This window comes from Megascapheus bottae, chromosome 14 (assembly GCF_031878675.1).
Source record: "Megascapheus bottae isolate mThoBot1 chromosome 14, mThoBot2.hap1, whole genome shotgun sequence".
NCBI classification, from domain to species: Eukaryota; Metazoa; Chordata; class Mammalia; order Rodentia; family Geomyidae; genus Megascapheus; species Megascapheus bottae.
The window spans coordinates 6,869,868-6,890,351 of NC_143522.1; the positions used below are offsets into that span (position 1 = coordinate 6,869,868).

At 37.1% G+C, this 20,484-nt stretch overlaps 1 protein-coding gene across 4 annotated transcripts in view; it reads left to right on the forward strand.

The window, feature by feature from the left end:
* The window catches only part of Pals1 (protein associated with LIN7 1, MAGUK p55 family member), a 65,906-nt gene that overhangs the window by 41,284 nt on the left and 4,138 nt on the right, over nt 1-20,484 (forward strand). For all 4 annotated transcript variants that reach the window (XM_090344317.1, XM_090344319.1, XM_090344318.1 and 1 more), the window contains 10 exons: nt 468-676; nt 4,301-4,378; nt 5,191-5,337; nt 6,698-6,859; nt 8,907-8,984; nt 13,175-13,358; nt 14,618-14,689; nt 15,014-15,085; nt 17,892-18,059; nt 19,542-19,744. In XM_090344317.1, coding sequence (XP_090200443.1) covers nt 468-676; nt 4,301-4,378; nt 5,191-5,337; nt 6,698-6,859; nt 8,907-8,984; nt 13,175-13,358; nt 14,618-14,689; nt 15,014-15,085; nt 17,892-18,059; nt 19,542-19,744 — 1,373 coding nt within the window. The remainder of the gene's footprint in view (nt 1-467; nt 677-4,300; nt 4,379-5,190; nt 5,338-6,697; nt 6,860-8,906; nt 8,985-13,174; nt 13,359-14,617; nt 14,690-15,013; nt 15,086-17,891; nt 18,060-19,541; nt 19,745-20,484) is intronic.

Here is a 20,484-nt window from a genome sequence, read left to right on the forward strand (position 1 = left end):
TCAAATTGTGTTATACCATTTGAGCCACATTGGAGATAAGAATTTTACAGTTTCTTGCCTCAGCTGGCTCTGAACCATGATCTCAGATCTTAGCCTCCTGAGTAGCCAGGACTACAGATATGTGCTAGTGGAACCCACAGCATAACTTGCATTTTAAAACAAGTATTTTAATTATAAAAACTATACTATATATCTACCAATACTGATACACCACACTCTAAACGTATGTGGCTGGGTGCTGTGGCTCATGCCTGTAATCCTATAACTACTTAGGAAGCTGAGATTTGAGGAATATGGTTCAAAGCTAGACTGGGCAGAAAAGTCCATGAGACTCTTATCTCTAATAAACTACTCAGAAAAGGCCAGAAGTGGCATTGTGACTAAATTGTTACTGGTTCAAAAAGTTATTCAAAATACAATAAAGAATAACACAATTAATTGTTGGATGTTTTTTCTTCTTCTACTAGAAGTTGAAGATTTGTTTTCTTCACTTAAACACATCCAACATACATTGGTAGATTCTCAGAGCCAGGAGGATATTTCTCTGCTTTTACAACTTGTACAAAATAAAGATTTCCAGAATGCATTTAAGATACACAATGCCGTCACAGTACATATGAACAAGGCCAGCCCTCCATTTCCTCTTATCTCCAACGCTCAAGATCTTGCACAAGAGGTATGTATTTTGGATATCATGCCGATATCTACAAGGTAATTAATAGGAATAATAAGAGTATTATTGGAAAAATGTTGATATGACTTGAATTAATTACTATAGATCATATGTTAACAATTTATTATGATATAAAATTATACTTAAAATATATTCTTAGTTCAATCAGCTTTATTTCATGAAGTTAATACTTATATAATTTATAAGTTTAAATGGTTAAAAAAAAAAAAACTTCAGTTGCCGGGTGTGGTGGCTCATGCCTGTAATTATAGCTACTCAGGAGGCTGAGATCTGAGGATCAAGGTTCAAAGCCACACCAGCCACAAAAGGACCTGAGACTCTTTTTTTTTTCATATATTTTTTATTGTATTAATAGAAGGGTTACATTATATTCACCAGATAGAAGATGCATTGCTTCACATACATTGATACCCTTTCTCATGTCTTGGTCCCCATTTCCCTCCCCTCTACCCCCACCCCTCATCTTATTTTCCCCCCTTCCCTATCCACTTTCAAATAATCAAATATGCATTTATCCAATATATCAGATAACAAAGTGAAATACTGTAACAATATGAGATAACCAAGGGACAGCAAAAGAAATGAAAGATAACATAGTACATTAAGGACAACAATCACTCATTATATGGCTTTTGTTTTTATATCCTGGAGGTCCTTTCATTTAGCGACCTGAGACTCTTATCTCCAACTAACGTCTAGAAAACAGGAAGTTGGCTCAAGGGCAGGGTGGTAGTCTTGAGCTCATGGACAGTGTCTAGGCTGAGTTCAAGCCCCATGACCCCCCCTCCCTCCCCCCAAAAAAGAGCTTCAATCATTAGAGGTAAAGTTTTTGAAGTTTTTTCTGCTATAAAATCCAGATTATTAATTTTTAATGCATTTCTAGAGATTCTTTTCACATACTGAATTTTAAGTACCAAATTTTGATGTTAATTGGTATGTAGTGTTTAAAGTATCTACAACATATGAAACAAAAATTTAAAAGAGAGCCAGGAATTTGGCTTAGTGGTAGAGTATTTGCCTAGCATTCAAAAGCCCTGGGTTTGATTCCTCTGTACCACATACATAGAACAAGCCAAAGTGGTGCTGTGGCTGGAGTGGTAGAGTGCTAGCCTTGAGAAAACTCAAGGACAGTGCAGGACTGGAAAAAAAAAAAGAAGAAGAAGAAGAATGAAGGTAGAGAAGCTGAGAATAAGGTTGTAAAGGGCCTTGAATGCTAAGGAGTTTAGATTCTATAAGAGAACCAGTAAGAACTGCAATGATTGTATTTCTATTTTACATAAAATAGAAAACACTTAATGTCAGAGAAATAAAATGTCTTCATATTAACACCAAATCAAAATAGTTATAAAATACAGTAATAAAACAATAGGACTGTAATCTCATTTTGGTAAAAATGAGGGTAAAAGATAAGGATATGGTCCTTCTTACAAGTAGGGAGGTGTGTGTGTGTGTGTGTGTGTGTGTGTGTTTGTCTGTTGGTCCTGGGGCTTGAACTCAGAGCCTGAGCACTCTCTGAGCTTTGCTCCAGGCTAGTGCTCAACCATTTGAATCATAGCTCTACTTTGGCTTTTGGGTATTTAATTGGAGATAAGAATCTCATGGACTTTCCTGCCTGGCTGGCTTCAAAACACACTTATCAGATCTCAGCCTCCTAAGTAGCTAGGATTACCGGCATGAGTCATCTATGCCTAGCACACTCACTTTTATTGTTTAGATCAATATATATTTTTATACACTGTGAAATCTATCATAAACGTGAAGTTATAGAATTAGCTATTGCTCCACAAAGCTCCCTCATGGTTCTTTGTAAATGCAAGTTAACTTTTCTAAACTCCCTATGTCCTATTGGCATCTACTGATCTACTTTGCTTTACAAATTGGACATTTCATGCAAATGTACAATATAATCTTTTGTGATGAACTTTTTTTTCAGCATGTTCTTGAGATTCATTCATATTGTTTATACATATTAGTAGTTTGTAATTTTTGTTTTTTGGGTATTTTTTTTGCCAATCCCAGAATTTGAACTCAAGGCCAAAGCACTGTCCTTGGGCTTTCACAAGGCTAGAACTCTACTGCTTGAGCCATTTCCAGCTTTTTCTATGTATGTGGTGCCAAGGAATCAAACCTGGGTCTTTGTGAATGCTAGGCAAGTACTCTACCACTAGGCCAAACTCCCGGCCCTAGTTTGTGATTTATTTCTGATGTGAATTTCAAGATTAAATCAAGGCCTTCCACTGCTAAACAAACAGTTTTACCATCAAGCTAAACCCAAAGTATTTGCTGAGTATATTCCATGGATATCCCACAATTTGTTTAGCTACCTACCCATGAGAAAATTAAGATTATTTCCTGTTGATCATTCTATTAAATATGTAGTGATATCTTAATTACTAGTCATGATCATTTTTCTGTATGTTTATCAGCCATGTTTCCCTGCAATATGTAGTCAGGTCTTTTTATTCTTTTTATGATGTAAAATTTAGATTGTTAGTCTTGTTAAAAGAGTTGTCAATATATTCCTTATAAACCTTTTATATTTGTATTTACAAATACATAATTATGTGATAGCTGTATTCTAAGTTAATTATCCCAAAATATATAAATCTATACTTTTGTTACTTTTGATTAAATATATTCTGACTTTTCATATGTAAAATATATCATTTCTATTGAGAAAAGTTCGTGTATAAATGAAAAAAATGTACTTTTAAATACTTACTATAGATGAAAAAGATTGCATGTAAATGAACTGAATTAGACTGAAAACATAAACTAAAGTAGAAAAGAGGAATTAAATTACTAAAATAGAAAGGGGTAGATTTCATAGATTAGAAGCTGATTATTTGAAAAGAACATGAAAATAGACAAAACTTTTGTTAAGTTATATTAATTTGAAAAAAAGTAATGATACCACTAAGAAATATAACCTGGATTGAGGTTATCTCATCAGTTTTGAAGAGACTTAAATGATAGATGTCATCCTACAGTTAAGGAACAGACCAAAAGAATTCATTGTAACCATGGAGTTATCCTAGGAATAGAAAGAATGTCCAACTTTAGTGAAAATTTTTGATGCAAGTCATAATATTAAGGTGATTTTACCTTGTTAGTCTATAATACTTTAAGCTACCATCTCAGATTTTAAATAGTTATGTAAACATAGAATTGTAAACATATATATTAGCAAAATAGCTGCTAGAACAAGTTCTTTCCCTTACATAACCATTATTAGTGGCTTTTTGTGTTAGATTGAGAGAAAATTTTAATATGTAAACAATTCATTTATGGACATAAATAATAAAATGTGTCTGGTTTTTTTTTTAATTAAGGAATTATATTTTTACTTATAATGACAAGATTGAAAACTGGGGAAAATATATTTTAAAATTTTTTCCTCATTTTCTTCATATGTGTCTTTTTTTGTCAGCAGGCAAAACTTATTTCCATATAGAAGTATGCAACATCAGCCAGTCATCTACCAAGCAAGCACACCTTCAATATTTTTCTTACAAAAATATTTTGCCATGAAAATATATTATTTACATAAGTACTTTTGATACTTCCTATAACCTAGAGGACATTATCTTTGTTCTCATTTCCTAGGTACAAACTGTTTTGAAGCCAGTCCATCAGAAAGAAGGACAAGAATTATCTGCTTTGCTGAATGCTCCACATATTCAGGTAGAAAATGGATAGATTGTTACATATGTGGTTTTTCCAGCATATATCTCTAAAAAAAATAATAAAGGTCATGAGATCTGAGATTATGGTTCGAAGGCCACTTGGGTATAATAGTCCATGAGACTTCTCTTAGATTAACCACCCAAAGCGCAAGCAATAGAGCTCTAGCCCTGAACAAAAAAAGCTCAGGGATAGCACTCAGGCCCTGAATTCAGGCCCTGAGGCCAACACACACACATACATAATAAATTCTATGGGGAGACCTCAGATATTATATAGCTAGTCTTGATTACAAACCTCTCTACACAATATTATTTTTAGACAATTAAATTTCCATATATAAAATCAAATTATTTTAACAAGTTTATGAAGTTTAGTATACATTTTAACACCATAATCTATTTCAGATTATGCCTTGAAGCATATAAGAGAAGGGCCGGAAGTTTGACCTGTTAGTAGAGTGCTTGCCTAGCATGCACAAAGACCTGGGTTCAATTCTTTGGTACCACACACATAGGAAAAAAAAAGCTGGAAGTAGTGCTGTGGCTCAAGTGGTAGAGCGCTAGCCTTAAGGAAGTAGCCCAAGGACAATGCTTAGGCCCTGAGATCAATCCCCAAGACTGGTAAAAAAAAAAAAAAGAAAGAAAGAAGCGTATAAGAGATTTATAATTACATAGGAAGGTTTGAAAACGTTATCTTGATATAAAACAAATCATATATCTTCTGATTAGAATACCATGTATATGAGGTTAAAATATCTATAGAAATAAAGCATGCTGTTGATTAAAATACTATGAATTTCTTTGAAACAGGCACTTTTACTTGCCCATGATAAGGTGGCTGAGCAGGAAATGCAGCTAGAACCCATTACAGATGAGAGAGTTTATGAAAGCATTGGCCAGTATGGAGGAGAAACTGTAAAAATAGTTCGTATAGAAAAAGCTCGTGATATTCCATTGGTAAGTTTCCCCATTTCTAGTCTGAGATTTTTTTTCTACACAGAGATCTATAGTATAGCAGAGTTCTCTTTTGAGATTAATTTGTTGGAGCTCTTCTATGATCTTGTTCGAAGCCCTTACTCAGTTAAAAAAAATGATTTATTCTCTTGCCTATAACTTGATGAAAATAATAGCCTATGAAATTTTCATTACATAGCTAAGGGAATTTCTTTATCCTGCATGTTTTTAAAAAAAACATTAATTCAAAGTTCTGGTATTAGGATTCAGCTTTGTTTACTGAAATGTAATTACTTCAGTATTTCAGATTATCGGTGTATATTTTAAGATTATATGTCTTACAGTCCTTATACATAAATTTTTTAAAATCTCTTCTCATTCTACTATTGACTAGAGTTTCTTTATTGTCTCAGGTTATGTCCTAGACACAGAAAAAAATGTATTTTAGCTAGGTGTTAATGGCTCATGCCTGTAATCCTAGCTCTTTGGGAAGCTGGGATCTGTGGACTACTTTTTTTTTTGTTTGTTTGCCAGTCCTGAAGCTTGAACTCAGGGCCTGGGCACTGTCCTTGAACACTTTTGCTCAAGGCTAGCACTCTGCCACTTGAGCCACAGCACCACTTTCAGCTTTTTCTGTGTCTGTGTCTGTGTCTACTCTACCACTAGGCTACACTCCCAGTCCTGAGGATTGAATTTTGAAGCCAGTCTGGGCAGGAAAGTCTGAGACCATATCCTTTAGTAAACTACAATAAAAGCTGGAAGTGGTACTGTGGCTCAAGGGGTAGGTCAGTAGCCTTGAGCTGAAGAGCTCAGGGACAACGCCTAGACCCAGAGTTGAAGCACCACTCCTGACCAAAAAAAATGTTATGTTCAACTAGGTTCTTCTAGAAGCTCATGCCTGTAACCCTAAGATCTTGAGGATCATTTGAAGCTCACTTGGGTAGGAAGGTGTATGAGACTGATTTCCAATTAGCTACCAAAAATCTGGAAGTAGAACTGTGACTTAAGTGGTAAAATGACATCCTTGAATAAAAAAGCTAAGAGACAGTGTCTAAGCACTGAGTTCAAGACCCAGTATCAGAAGAGAGGAAAAAAATGTTCATTAATTCTACCAAGGTACATGCAATGTCACCATTTGAATAGGATCCAGTATATCAAAAACAAGCATGCTTATAGGTCTTAATTGTTTTAAGCAAGTACATTTTTCTGCTCTTATGTTCTTCAACTGTCTGCTTGAGTTCAGAATTTTAATATATAATTTTTAAAGGAGAAAGTATTGTTTCAAATCTTACTACATATAACTCCTATAGTTGTATAAATTTTTTTCAAGATAGTTGAAGGCTAGTATTGTTATTATTTTTAGGGTGCTACAGTTCGTAATGAAATGGAGTCTGTCATCATTAGTCGGATAGTAAAAGGAGGTGCTGCTGAGAAAAGTGGTCTCTTACATGAAGGAGATGAAGTTCTGGAGATAAATGGCATTGAAATTCGAGGGAAAGATGTCAATGAGGTTTTTGACTTGTTGGTAAGTTGATATAGATAGAAGAGTAATCATTACCTTTTTAAAAACTTTTAAAACTAATTACTAAGAATATAAGGTAATTCCTAGCCTAATTTTCCTGTAATGGTTCCACAATATTTGTTAATAGAGTTTTATTTGAGAATGGATACCATTTATATTTTTCCTTTGAATTTTATTATCATCAGTTATTTTGGCTTGTTTAATTTGAGACAGGTTCTCACTATGTGTCCCAGGCTGGCCTTGAACCTGTATGGATGCTGCTTCAGCCTCCAGAGGCTTAGCATATAGGTACACTCCTTCGTGCAGTACTTCCCAGTACACTTTATTTGCCTTTCAGTAATTTATTCAGTAAGTACTTATTGAGTATATAGTACTGTGTGCTAGCCACTGGGAAAACAATAAGAAAATGAAATTCATGTTGATAATTTTTATATTCTTTTTGTTATTATCTACAATTGATTATTATTTCCTAATATAAGGAAATGCCAGTGCTATAGCTCTTTTCTGTCAAATATAATAACTACTAACTACTTGTAGCTACTTTTTTAGCCAGTCCTGGGGCTTGAACTCAGGGCTGGGCACTGTCCTTAGACACTTTTTGCTCAAAGCTAGTGTTCTAGTGTTTGAGCCTCAGTGCAACTTCTGGCTTTTTCTGTGTAGGTGGTACCAAGGAATTGAATCCAGGGCTTTGTGTATGCTAGGCAAGTACTATCCCTCTAGGCTACACTCCCAGCCCTTATAGCTATTTTTATTTAAATAATTTTAAAATTCAATTCCTTATTCACATCAGCTTCAGTGTACGTGTTAAAGAGAGTATTACCTATAATGGCTACCATGTTAAGATGTAGACAAAGCCACATTTCTATTATTACACAAAGTTCTTTGGATTTGACTGGTATACTTTAGACCTGCCTTTTGAAGGCAGTTTATGATCATTTCATACATACCCACAAATCAGAATTTATACATATTTTTGGTCTTTTCTTTTTTTGTACTGGGGATCAAACCCAGGACATTGTACTTACTAGGCAAGCGCTTTGCCACTGAGTTTTTCCAGAATTTGTAGTTTTAATTACTTAGCATCAGTTATTACAGTAGAATCTCTCTTATTGCTGATGTCTGTTGTGATATAAAAAGCCTCTTTCCAAGGTCACACCTGTAATCCTAGCTACTCAGGAAGCTGCGATCTGAGGATCTCGGTTCAAACCCAGCCTGGGCACTAAAGTCTGGGAGATTCTTATCTCCAATTAACCACTACAAGACCAGAAGTGGCGCTGTGGCTCCAGGGGTGGGATGGTAGCTTTAAGCTGAAGAGCTCAAGGACAACATCCAGGCCCAGAGTTCAAGCTCCACCCCTCCCCAGGTCAACAAAAAAATGAAAGCTTTTCACTCATTGCTTTGGTAGAACAAGGTGGTGGATCATCATATTTAGCCCATTTACTGGCTGCTCTTTAGGTAGATAACTACTCCCTACTGTATCAGCACCAGAAGTTGTAATGGTCACTGCTTAGGCTGGAGTACCTGAATGAAGCACTCAGAGGTATACTGAGCAGTAATAATGAACCTAAAAGTCAGAAAATCCTATAGTAAGAAAATAGAATGGATAATAGATGGGGCAACCACATATTGAGTCTAGAGAGAAGTTCTGAAATAGTCTAGTTTGGAGAATATTGATCATGAAAATGTCACTGTGACTCAAAGTGACAGAGTACTAGCTTGAGCAAAAGGGCTCAGGGACAGTGCCCAGGCCCTGAGTTAAAGCCCCAAACTGAAAAAAAAAAAAAAAAAAGTTGGTGACCTTGGGTGCACTGATGGAGAACTGCCCAGAGAAGAATTTCTACTGATTAACAGTTTTGCTTTTACCACAGCCATAAAAGCCCTGCTGCATCCAGACCCAGCACAGCCTCTCTGGGTTTACCCAGGGAGTTTGCCTGGGAGGGTACCCCAATAAACTTTCCTCTACTTGAAAAAAAAAAGTTGGTGATCATATGGTAATGGAATTATTCTTATCAATTCAGATTTGAACAATAACCTCATGTTTTTCTTTCAGTCTGATATGCATGGTACTTTGACATTTGTTCTGATTCCAAGCCAACAAATTAAGCCTCCACCTGCCAAAGAAACAGTAGTAAGTGATATTTTTTTTGTTTTGATGTTCATTATTTATTGTCCTATGACTGCTGTGTATTTATCTGTATCCAAAATATCTCACTACATATTTCTTGTGCTTAAGCATAGAGACAAATTTATTGGGTTTGTTGTTGTTGTTGTTGTTGTTGTTGTTGTTGTTGCCAGTCCTGGACTTGAGCTCAGGATCTGAGCACGTCCTTGGACTTTCTCAAAGCTAGAGCTCTACCACTTGAGCCTCAGCACCACTTCTGGCTTTTTTCTATGTATGTGGTACCGAGGAATTGAACCCGGGTCTTTGTGCATGTTAGGCAAGCACTCTACCACTAGACTAAACTCCTGCCCCTCTATGGTGTCAGTCGTGGGGCTTGAACGCAGGACTTGGATATTATTCCTGATCTTCTTTTTGCTTAATGCTAGCACTTTACCATTGGAACCACAGTGCCAGTTTTGGGGGGGTTTTTTCCCCCTAATTTATTAGAGATAAGAGTCACACAAGCTTTCCTGCCTGGGGTGACTTTGAACTGTGATCCTCAGTTCTGAGCCTCTTGAGTACTTAGAATTACAGGTATGAGCCACCAAAGCCTAACAAACTCATTGTTTTTATATAAGTAAAAATACAGTATCAACATTTCCAGAGCCAGGGTGACTTAAGTGGTATATTGCTTATAAGGCTCTTAGTTCATACCCTAATACTATCCAAAAAGAATTTATTTATTTATTTTTGCCAGTCCTGGGGCTTGAACTCAAGGCCTGGGCACAGTCCTTGAGCTTTCTCAAGGCTAGCACTCTACCACTTGAGCCATAGCACCACTTCCAGCTTTTTCTGTGTATGTGGTAGCAAGGAATCAAACCCTAGGCTTTGTGAATGCTAGGCAAGCACTCTACCACTAGGCCACACTCCCAGCCCAAGAAAAAACTTTTCTACAAACTATAAACTTACTTAAAATAAAAAGTAGGAAATACTTCGGTTTCCCGACCTTTCTGCTCTTTCTAATATTGGAACTTGATTTTTCACTATAGTTAAAACTAGGCTTCTTGCTGTGCACAGTGGCTCATACCTGTAATCCTACCTACTCAGGAGGCTGAGATCTGAGGTCACAGTTCATAGCCTGCCTGGGCACTAACAACTGCGAGAGTCCTTATCTCCAATTAATAACTAGAAAGGGGAAGTGGAATTGTGTCTCAATGATTAGGGCAGTAGCTTTGAACTGAAGAGCTCAGGGACAGCACCCAGGCCCAGGAGTAGAGCACTAGCCTTGAGCTAAAGAGCCTTTTACAAAGTATGTGCAACTTATTTTAGAATGCATTGTCCTATGATACGCATTTACTCGGCTTTGTGAAAAGATAGACTTTGGCCTGGACCCAGTGACTCATGCCGATAATCCTAGCTGCCCAGGAGGATGAGATCTGAGTTGCAGCTCAAAGATTTCCTATGCAGGAAAGTCTGTGAAACTCTCATTTCTAATTAACCGCTAGAAAGCCAGAAGCATAGCTGGCTCAAGTGGTATAGTGCTAGCCTTGAGCACAAAAGCTAGGGTACAGTGCCTAGACTTTTGTGTTCCAAGGCCCCATACTGGCACACACATGAAAAAGTTTATCTCTGTAATGTATAAAATAAGTGTTATGTTGACCCAAAATGAAACTTATTTAGAACAGATTACTTCAGCATAAAAATGAAATAACTTATTCTTTGGTGATTAATTCTACCTTTTGCTATTAAAGAATAAAAGGTTGATTTAATATTAAAATCAAAGAACGTCTGTTGGAGGTTTGTGGGGAAAAAAGGGATTCACATTGAACAGCTTTAGGAAATAAGTAGGAAAGAAATTAGCTTTAAGATAAACAGGAGAAAAAATAGTATCAGGTTTATATATTTTTAAATATAGCATTTGAGGACTAGAGGCATGGCTCAAGTGGTAGAAATACCTATCTAAAATGCAGCATTTGAATAACAATCTTTTGAAAATATGAAGCAAAAGCAATGTTTTTCTTTCTCTTTTATCCCATCAAAAACTTAATTGGACCAGGAGTGTGGCTTAGTGGTTGAGTGCTTACCTAGCATGCACAAAGCCCTGGGTTTGATTCTTTTGGTACCACCTACAGAAAAAGCCAGAAACAGTACTGTGGCTCAAGTGTTAGGACTCTGGGCCTTGAGAAAACCCAAGGATACTACCCAGGCCCTGTGTTCTAGCCCCAGGCAGGACTGGCAAAAACAAAACAACCCCCCCACCACCAAAAAAAAAAAACCCTAAATTACTCTATTGCAAACTTTTGAATCAGTCCTCGCTGTCTTAAAATGAACTTATAGTATTAAAGCTGTCTCGGTCCGGCATGGTAGCTCATGCCTGTAATCCTAGCTACTCAGGAGGCTGAGATCTAAGGATCTCGGTTGAAAGCCAACCTGGCACTAAAGTCCGTGAGACTCTTATCTCCAGTTAACCACTAGAAAATGGAAGTAACACTGTGGCTCCAAGGATAGGGTGATAGCCTGGAGCTGAAGAACTCAGGGACATCACCCAGGCCCAGAGTTCAAGCCCCATGACTGACAAAAAAAATTATGTGAGCTGCAGATAAAGGTCAGTGATAGAGCACTTGCCTATCACATAGAGTAGCTTTGTAGTAGAATGCTTGTAAAAAGTGATTTCTGAGACAAACCACTATTACTTCTATAATGTATCACTGCAATTATGATGAAGATAAAAGACTTAAGAAAAATCAGAAAACATAGGAATAGAAACTGAACTCAAGGGGCCAGGAGTTTGGCCTAGTGGTAGAGTGTTTGCCTAGCATGCACAAAGACCCGGATTCAATTTCTTGATACCACATACATAGAAAAAAGCTGGAAGTGGTACTGTAGCTCAAGAGGTAGAGCTCTAGTCTTGAGAAAGCCCAAGGCTAGTTAGTGCTCAGGCCCTGAGCTCATGCCCCAGGACTGGCAAAAAGGAAGGAAGGAAGGAAAGAAGGAAGGAAGGAAGGAAGGAAGGAAGGAAGGAAGGAAGGAAGGAAGGAAGGAAGGAAGGAAGGAAGGGAGGGAGGGAGGGAGGGAGGGAGGGAGGGAGGGAATGAGGGAGAGAGAGTGGAAGGGGGGGGGGGAACTGGACTCTCAGAGAGTATGGCCTAGTGGTAGAGTGCTAGCATATACACAGAAAAGGCTGGAAGTAGCACTGTGACTCAAGTGGTAGAATGCTAGTTAAGCAAGTTCAAGGATAATGCCCAGGCCTTGAGTTCAATCCCCAGGACCGGCAGAAAGAGAGAGGAGGCCGGGAGGGGGCGGGGGAGTGAGAACTTTTAAATTCTTAAGCTATTAATCTGTTCCTTGGCCCATTGAAACTGAACTTGCAGTTGAGCTTAAATAGGGCAGAAGCATGCATTTTATGTAGTTACTGGATTTCTTTATATAAAGGCAGCTATTTTACAGACTTTGGAAATCTTATTCAGCTCTATAAAATTTAGAAATTAAAGAGGATATTAATTTCTTTACATCATCTTAGAAGAATTCTTTGCTATATTTTACAGGAGCATATTGTAAGAAATGACATAGGAAATAACGGAGGTTTCTGTAAAGTTTCATGGAGAATGCATGACTCATACTCACATATTCAAAAACACATTGTTAGAAAAATCTATATTAGGTTGAGCTACTAATATTTCAAAGAAAACATACCTATTGTATAAATGGGAATGGATAATAATTCTTCTTGGTTGAGAATTATAACAGTTTAGGGAAAGCTTATTTCATGAACCTTTAGGAAAAAAACATCAAGGAAGATTAAGACAATCATACTAGCCTCAGGGAAAGTGGCACTCACCTGCTTGCATGAGATGTGTAGTTTAAGTCTACACTTTCTGGTGCACTGATTTTGAAATTTCATACATTATTGTGGTGACACTGTTTTTTGTTTTTACAAGTCAGATAACTTCCATTATGTTTTTCTGCTTCTCAAGTCTTTGAGGCACTGCTGCAGCTTGTCATCTGCTTGTTATACTGACAGTGACACAATATGGACATCCTTGTGTGTTTGCAATCAACAGCAAAAATAACAGATGACCCCCAAATAGTGTTTTTTAACCAAAAATCCTACTTTCAACTCATTTTGGTGAAAAATTGTGACATTTAGATTAGATTTATGCCAAATATTTTGAGTTGCCATTAGCCTTGCATTTGTTTTTATTCTTTTTATGTTCTAGATCCATGTAAAGGCTCATTTTGACTATGACCCATCAGATGACCCTTATGTGCCATGTCGAGAGTTAGGTCTGTCTTTTCAAAAAGGAGATATCCTTCATGTGATCAGTCAAGAAGATCCAAACTGGTGGCAAGCCTATAGGGAGGGAGATGAAGATAATCAGCCTCTCGCTGGGCTTGTTCCAGGTAAGAGATAATATAGTAGAATGTATATCATATTAAAAGAACAGTTAAAGGGGTAGAGAAATAATACATGAACTTAGCATTTTCAAGGCCCTGGGATCAATCCTTAGTCCCAATTTTTTTTCTTTAATTTTAAGGTAGAGATCTGAAGATGAAGGTCAGCACTTGAGAGCCTTCCATATTAGAATCTTGATCCTGCAAAGAAAGTCAGGTTTTCCACTTACTTGTGTTATCAGAAACTTAATGGGTCATTAATATATATATGCATACAAAACAAAAAGGAAGAGATGCAAAGAATATATTGAGTGGCATCTGAGAGTCAAAATAGGAATGCCCACATATTGCTTTAATTAACTAGTAAATAATATTTTAGGGTAATGTTAATGCCTAGAGCTGATATGTTTAATTTGAGATAAGTGTAGCTGGGACCATTATCAAATCCAGTATATTACTTTTAATATAGTCTGTACTCAGTGAAACTTTTTAAAAGTTGCTAAGCACTGGTGACTATACAGAAGGAGGTTGAGCTCCAATGATTGGGGTTTGAAGCCATCCTGATCAGGAGAGTCCATGAGACTCGTATCTCTAGTTAGCTACCAAAAGGTCAGAAGTTGGATGGTGATTCAAGTGGTAGAGTGCTAGCCTTGAGCAATAAAGCTCAGGGACAGTGCCCAGGCCCTGAGTTCAAGTCCCAGGATGGGCACAAAAAAAAGTTGAACTGGGGCTGGGAGTTTGGCCTAGTGGTTAAAGTGCTTGCCTAGCATGCACGAAGACCCGGGTTCGATTCCTTGGTACCACATACATAGAAAAAAGCCGGAAGTGGTGCTGAGGCTCAAGTGGTAGAGCTCTAGCCTTGAGAAAGTCCAAGGACAGTGCTCAGACCCTGAGCTCAAACCCAGGACGGGCAAAAAAAAAAAAAAAGTTGAACTATTAAATTTTCTATTGTTTCTAGTCTATTTCTAGTTCATCTTTTTGCAATAGATAATCTTTTTACAATGGATAATATAGAGATCTGGTCTGGAGGCACCTGCTTAGCAAGCAAGAGTCCCTGAGTTTAATCCCCAGTACCATTACATCAAAAAAAATACTTAAGGTAACAATATATAAGATTAATACGCAAGGTTGAAACTTAATATATGGAAATTTGGAGACTTATAGGAAGGCAGCTATATATGAAGAATTATGTAGTGTTCTCCTTTTGATTCAAAAGTATTTTTATCCTTTTTTCTTATTTTATCCCCATTTTTCTTTCCATTATTAAGGGAAGAGCTTTCAGCAGCAAAGAGAAGCCATGAAACAAACCATAGAAGAAGATAAGGAACCAGAAAAATCAGGTTAGACCCATATTTAACATGAAGAGATATACTGATATTTTAACTGGAACCATGTTAAATTTGAATGCCAAAATACTAGGTGAATTCATAGAGTAATATAAAAGGCAAACATTACCTTTATTATTTTAAGGTGGTAAAGAAAAGATTTAAATACTAAAGGGTATTTGTCTATGTATGATTGATGAAAAATTATAAATACTGAAAAATAATTCTTATGAGCAATATAGTTAGTAAGTTTAAATTAATAATTTGAATTCTTCAGTTTGAAATACGTTGATTTGTTCAAGAAAAATGCATTTATAGTTATTTTTAATTGCTCCACAGGAAAATTGTGGTGTGCAAAGAAGAATAAAAAGAAAAGGAAAAAGGTTTTATATAATGCCAATAAAAATGATGGTAAGCTTTCATGTGTATCTGGAGCTGTATCTGAAAGGTGTCTGAAAGTCTAAATGTGATTCTTTGTAGAACTTAAACTGGTATTTTCAAGGAATTTTGTTGCTGTTTTTGCTTTCGCTTTTATTCTTTATTTCTACTCCTGATTTAACATATGCTTCAGCAAGTAATTAGCTGGAAATTATTTTCTTTTGGACTCATAAAGTAAAAAATGAATAGTTCATCTACTGTGTCTCACATTATAGTGGCAAACTCATTCCATAGAACCTAGCACTTGTCAGCTGAATCAAGCACACAATTTTTTTTTTTATTGCTAAGAGTAAAGGGTTTTAAAGTAAGTCCTCTTACTAACTGGTGACATTGGGCTGTATTCTCACATGAAAATTGTCTGCTGACCTGATGGCTGTTGTCCCCATTTTTGGAACCTGTGTATAGTTGGGAAATCTCCATTTCTTCCAGTTTTTTGTAAACCCAACCAGATTTTCTCATAATGGTGTCATCATTAATATTTTTCATAAGTAACTATCCTTTATAATACTTGCTGTCTTCCTTGGCAGTCAGTATATGCTTTAGTTTTCATAATAAATATCCTAAGTTCAGCTCTAAAACAAAATTCTTATAGGTAACTAACAGTTAAACTAGAAATCAAGCAAATGTTTAAACTCTTACTCTGTGCTAGGTTTTATCTTGAGCATGGGCAACGGTTTGATTCCCTGTCCTTATGGAATTTCTGGTTAGCAAGGTCTGGCTGTCTCAGTCAGATAAAATAATGATAGTAACAACACAGGAGGCCACTGCTTTGCAGCTCTAGTTTCATCTGGATTATTGGCTTTAGAAATGTTACTCCACCCATCCATCATGGTGGCTCACGTCTATAATCCTAGCTACTAAGGAGGCTGAGATCTGAGGATCGCAGTTCAAATACAGCCCTGGCACCAAAATCCATGAGACACTTATCTCCAATTAACCACTAGAAAACCGGAAGTGGCACTGTGGCTCAAGGGGCAGGGCAGTAGCCTTGAGCTGAAGAGCTCAGGGACAATGCCCAGGCCCATATTTCAAGACCTATGCCTGACAAAAATAGAGAAAGAAAGAAGGAAGGAAGGGATGAAGGGAGAGAGGGAGGGAGGGAAGGAGGGAGCGAGGGAGGGAGGGAGAGAGGGGGGGAGAGAAAGGAAAGGAGAGAGAAGGGAAGGAAGAAAGAAAGAAAGGGTAGATAGCACAAGTATGACTTGACTTCAAGTTATACAACTATAGGAAAGTATTCTAGTACTCTGCTAAAACTAATTGTACCTACAATATGTAAATGTTTGTCTGTACCTGATATTCTGCTGACCTATTCATGTCTGATCCTTTAAACAATCTTCTTACATAGACTCTTTACAAATGTGAGGCTTATTTTCATAACCTAATGCCCTGAACCCTTACCCTCTTAGTATTAATAGAAACTAATTTTACCTAAGAATCAATATAATTATTATGTATTAGATCTTCACAATATGAAACAAAATAAACAGTACAAAATTTCTAGGAGGATTATATTGTCTTCTGATTCACTTTCATCCCTACTAATGATACAATGCCATGAGAAAATACTCATGCATTAATATTACTCATTTATACTCAGGAACTGTGGCTCACACTTATAGCCCTAGCTACCCAGGAGGCACAGATCATAGTTCAAAGTCAACCTAGCAGAAAGTCTGCAAGCCCCCACCTCAATCAATAAAAGATGTATGTATGGGGTAGGATTGTGGCCTAGTGGTAGAGTGCTCACCTAGCATGCATGAAGCCCTAGGTTTGATTCCTCTGTACCACATGTACAGAGAAAGCTAGAAATGATGCTATGGCTCAAAGGGTAGAGCTCTAGCCTTGAGAAAGCCCAAGGACAGTGCCCAGTCCCTGAGTTCAAGCCCCAGGACCAGCCAAAAAAAAAAAAGATGTATGTAGTAATGTATATTGGTATGTGTATGTATATATAAAACCCATATGCAAAAGCATAGCATTTTATTTTATTTTATTTTATTTTTGGCCAGTCCTGGGCTTGAGCTCAGGGCCTGAACACTCACTGTCCTTGGACTTTCTCAAGGCTAGAGCTCTACCACTTGAGCCTCAGCACCACTTCCGGCTTTTTTCTATGTATGTGGTACCGAGGAATTGAACCCGTGTCTTTGTGCATGCTAGGCAAGCACTCTACCACTAGGCCAAACTCCCAGTCCCTTTTTTTTTTTTTTTTTTTTGCCAGTCCTGGGCTTGAGCTCAGGGCCTGAACACTGGCCTTGGACTTTCTCAAGGCTAGAGCTCTACCACTTGAGCCTCAGCACCACTTCCGGCTTTTTTTCTATGTATGTGGTACCGAGGAATCGAACCCGGGTCTTCATGCATGCTAGGCAAGCACTTTAACCACTAGGCCAAACTCCCAGCCCCAAGCATAGCATTTTAATGACAAACTTTTTTTCCAATTTATGGGGATGGTCTATTGGTCTATGAGTATTTCTATCTTTATATGCGTGTATGCCAGTCCTGGGGCTTGAACTCAGGGCCAAAACACTGTCCCTGAGCTTTTTTGCTCAAGGCTAGTGTTCCACCACTTGAGCCACAGTACCACTTCTTGCTTTATTGATACATGATTGGAGATGAGAGTATCACAGGCTTTGCTGCCCAGCCTGGCTTCAGACCATAATCTTTATATCTTGGGCTTCTGATTAGTTAGTATTAACAGGCATGAACTATTTGTGCCCAGCAAATTTATATCTTTTTGATATAGTAATAATTCTGTCTGAAGGGATTAACTTTTTCTTTCTCAAAGATTATGACAATGAGGAGATCTTAACCTATGAGGAAATGTCACTTTATCATCAACCAGCAAATAGGAAAAGACCCATCATTTTGATTGGTCCCCAGAACTGTGGCCAGAATGAATTGCGCCAGAGACTCATGAACAAAGAAAAGGACCGCTTTGCATCTGCAGTTCCTCGTAAGTGTGTGCTTTTGAATTTACCATCTCAGAACTTAAATGGGAAAATTTTCTCATTCCATTGGAAAATAATGAAACATTGAAATAGCGTTACTAATGTAAAAGAATTTTTTTAAAGAATTTATTAACATTGATTTTTACATCATATTTCAAATGACATGTTTGACAAACAATTATTCAAGAAGGGAATCTCTATATACAATCACTAGCACCTAGATTTTAGAACATAATTAAAATTAGTCTTAGGGTTTGTATGTCATAGATACATATTAATCTATGTAATAAAACATTATGTCTATAGAGTCATAAATTTTTATGTCTATGTAGTTGTGTTTATATTTCCAATACCATGTCCATAACATTGGGTATGCAAATATTGAGTCATGATTTTGTACTGTTTGGATCTAATAGCCACACATTAAAGATACCATGCACCTTTTGTTCCTTTGGTCTTGACTTGTCTCACTCAACATGATTCGCCTGAGATTCATCCACTTCCCCACGAATGCCATTATTTTGTAAAAGAACTTTTTAGCCAAATTTTTTGACAATTTTTTGCTAAAGAGCTTTTGAAGCACTTAAATTTTTCTTACCAATGTTTTAGTTCTAGCTTAATGAGTTTTAGCTTGAGCCCTTTATAATCCCCTCTTCCATGGAGGACTAGCTCCTGGTTCTTTAAATTGATGCGGAAGACAAAAATTTACACCTAATCTGTTTCCTAATCTTATAGAAAATAACTTCAGGTAAAGATGAATAGCGGTGTGTTAAATGCAAGATGAAGTAATTTAAAGAATGAGCATTAAAAGGATTAAAATAAGCTGGGGTGAGGTGGCTTACTCCTGTAATCTTAGCTACTCAGAAGGCTAAGATCTGAAGATCATGGTTCAAAGCCAGCCCGACACTAAAGCACATGAGACTTTTATCTCCAATTAATGACTAGAAAACAGGAAGTAGGGCTGTGGCTCAAGCCCCACTTGAGCTGAAGAGCTCAGGGACAGTGCCCAGACCCACAATTTACCCAAAAAAAGGGGATTAAAGTAACTAACTGTAACTTAGATACTTAGATTACAAAAGCCTTTTTTTTTTTTTTTTTTTGCCTCTCTGAGCCTACACACTGTCCCCTAAGCTCAGGGTTAGTACTGTACCACCTGAACTACCACTCTAGCACCTGGCACCATTTTGGGATTTTTCTCTGATTAATTGGAGATAGAGTGTCTCAAAAACACTCCTGCCTGGGCTGGCTTTGAACCACAATCCTCAGATCTGTCTCCCAAGTAGTTAGGATTACAGGCATGAGCTACCATTGCCTGGCTAATAGACATTTTTTTTGTGTCTCAATCTGGAGATCACAACAATTTTAAATGCATGGGCCCTTAACATTCCCTCAGCTCATTATTTTATAATCTGTGTTTAAAAATAAAAATTCTTAATTGATGCATTTTCACTCTACCCATTCTGGTTTTTCTGATTTTCTTTACTTAGATACAACTCGTAGTAGGAGAGACCATGAAGTAGCTGGTAGAGATTACCACTTTGTTTCACGGCAAGCATTCGAGGCAGATATAGCAGCTGGAAAGTTCATTGAACATGGTGAATTTGAGAAAAACTTATATGGAACCAGCATAGATTCTGTACGGCAAGTGATCAACTCTGGCAAAATATGTCTTTTAAGTCTTCGTACACAGGTACAAATTTTTATTTTACAGGATATGTTTTGCAAAATAATCCAATGAAATCTATTTTGGTCCAATAATGACAAGAATATAATTAAGTTCTGACACAATTTTTTCAATGATTCCCTCTGTAATATCAAATAGGCTGGGCCTCGGTGGTTCATGCCTGTAATCCTAACTTCTTGAGAGGCTGTGGTTGGCAAAATCACAGTGCAAGGCCAGCTCACACAGAAAAGTTCACAATGAAGAGCTGAATGTTGTGGTAAATACCTGTATCTTAACTATGACAGGAAGCTTGAAAGGGGTGGTTTGTGGCCTAGACACACACCCAGGCAAAGATCAGCGTGTTTTAGAACTATTTTGACAAAAATGTAAAAAATGACTTTCAAAGCAACCAGTCAAAAGCTGGATATGGTAATGGAAAAAGTAAAGTAGGAGTATTAAAGTCCAAATCAGACAGGCATAAACAAAAGACCCTATTTGAAAAATAACTAAAGCAAAAATAAAAAGTAAAAAGTGTTGTGGAGTACCTGCCTAGCAAAGATAAGGCTCTGAATTCAAATCCCATATATCACCCATACACACGCATGTGTGTGCACACATACACAAGCTAATATAATGTGTATGAATTTATAGCTACATATGTTTTTCTTTTTTCTTTTTTTGCCAGTCCTGGGGCTTGAACCTCAGGGTCAGATGCTATACCTGAGTGTCTTCTTTTTTTTTTTTTTTGGTAGGCTATGGGACTTGAA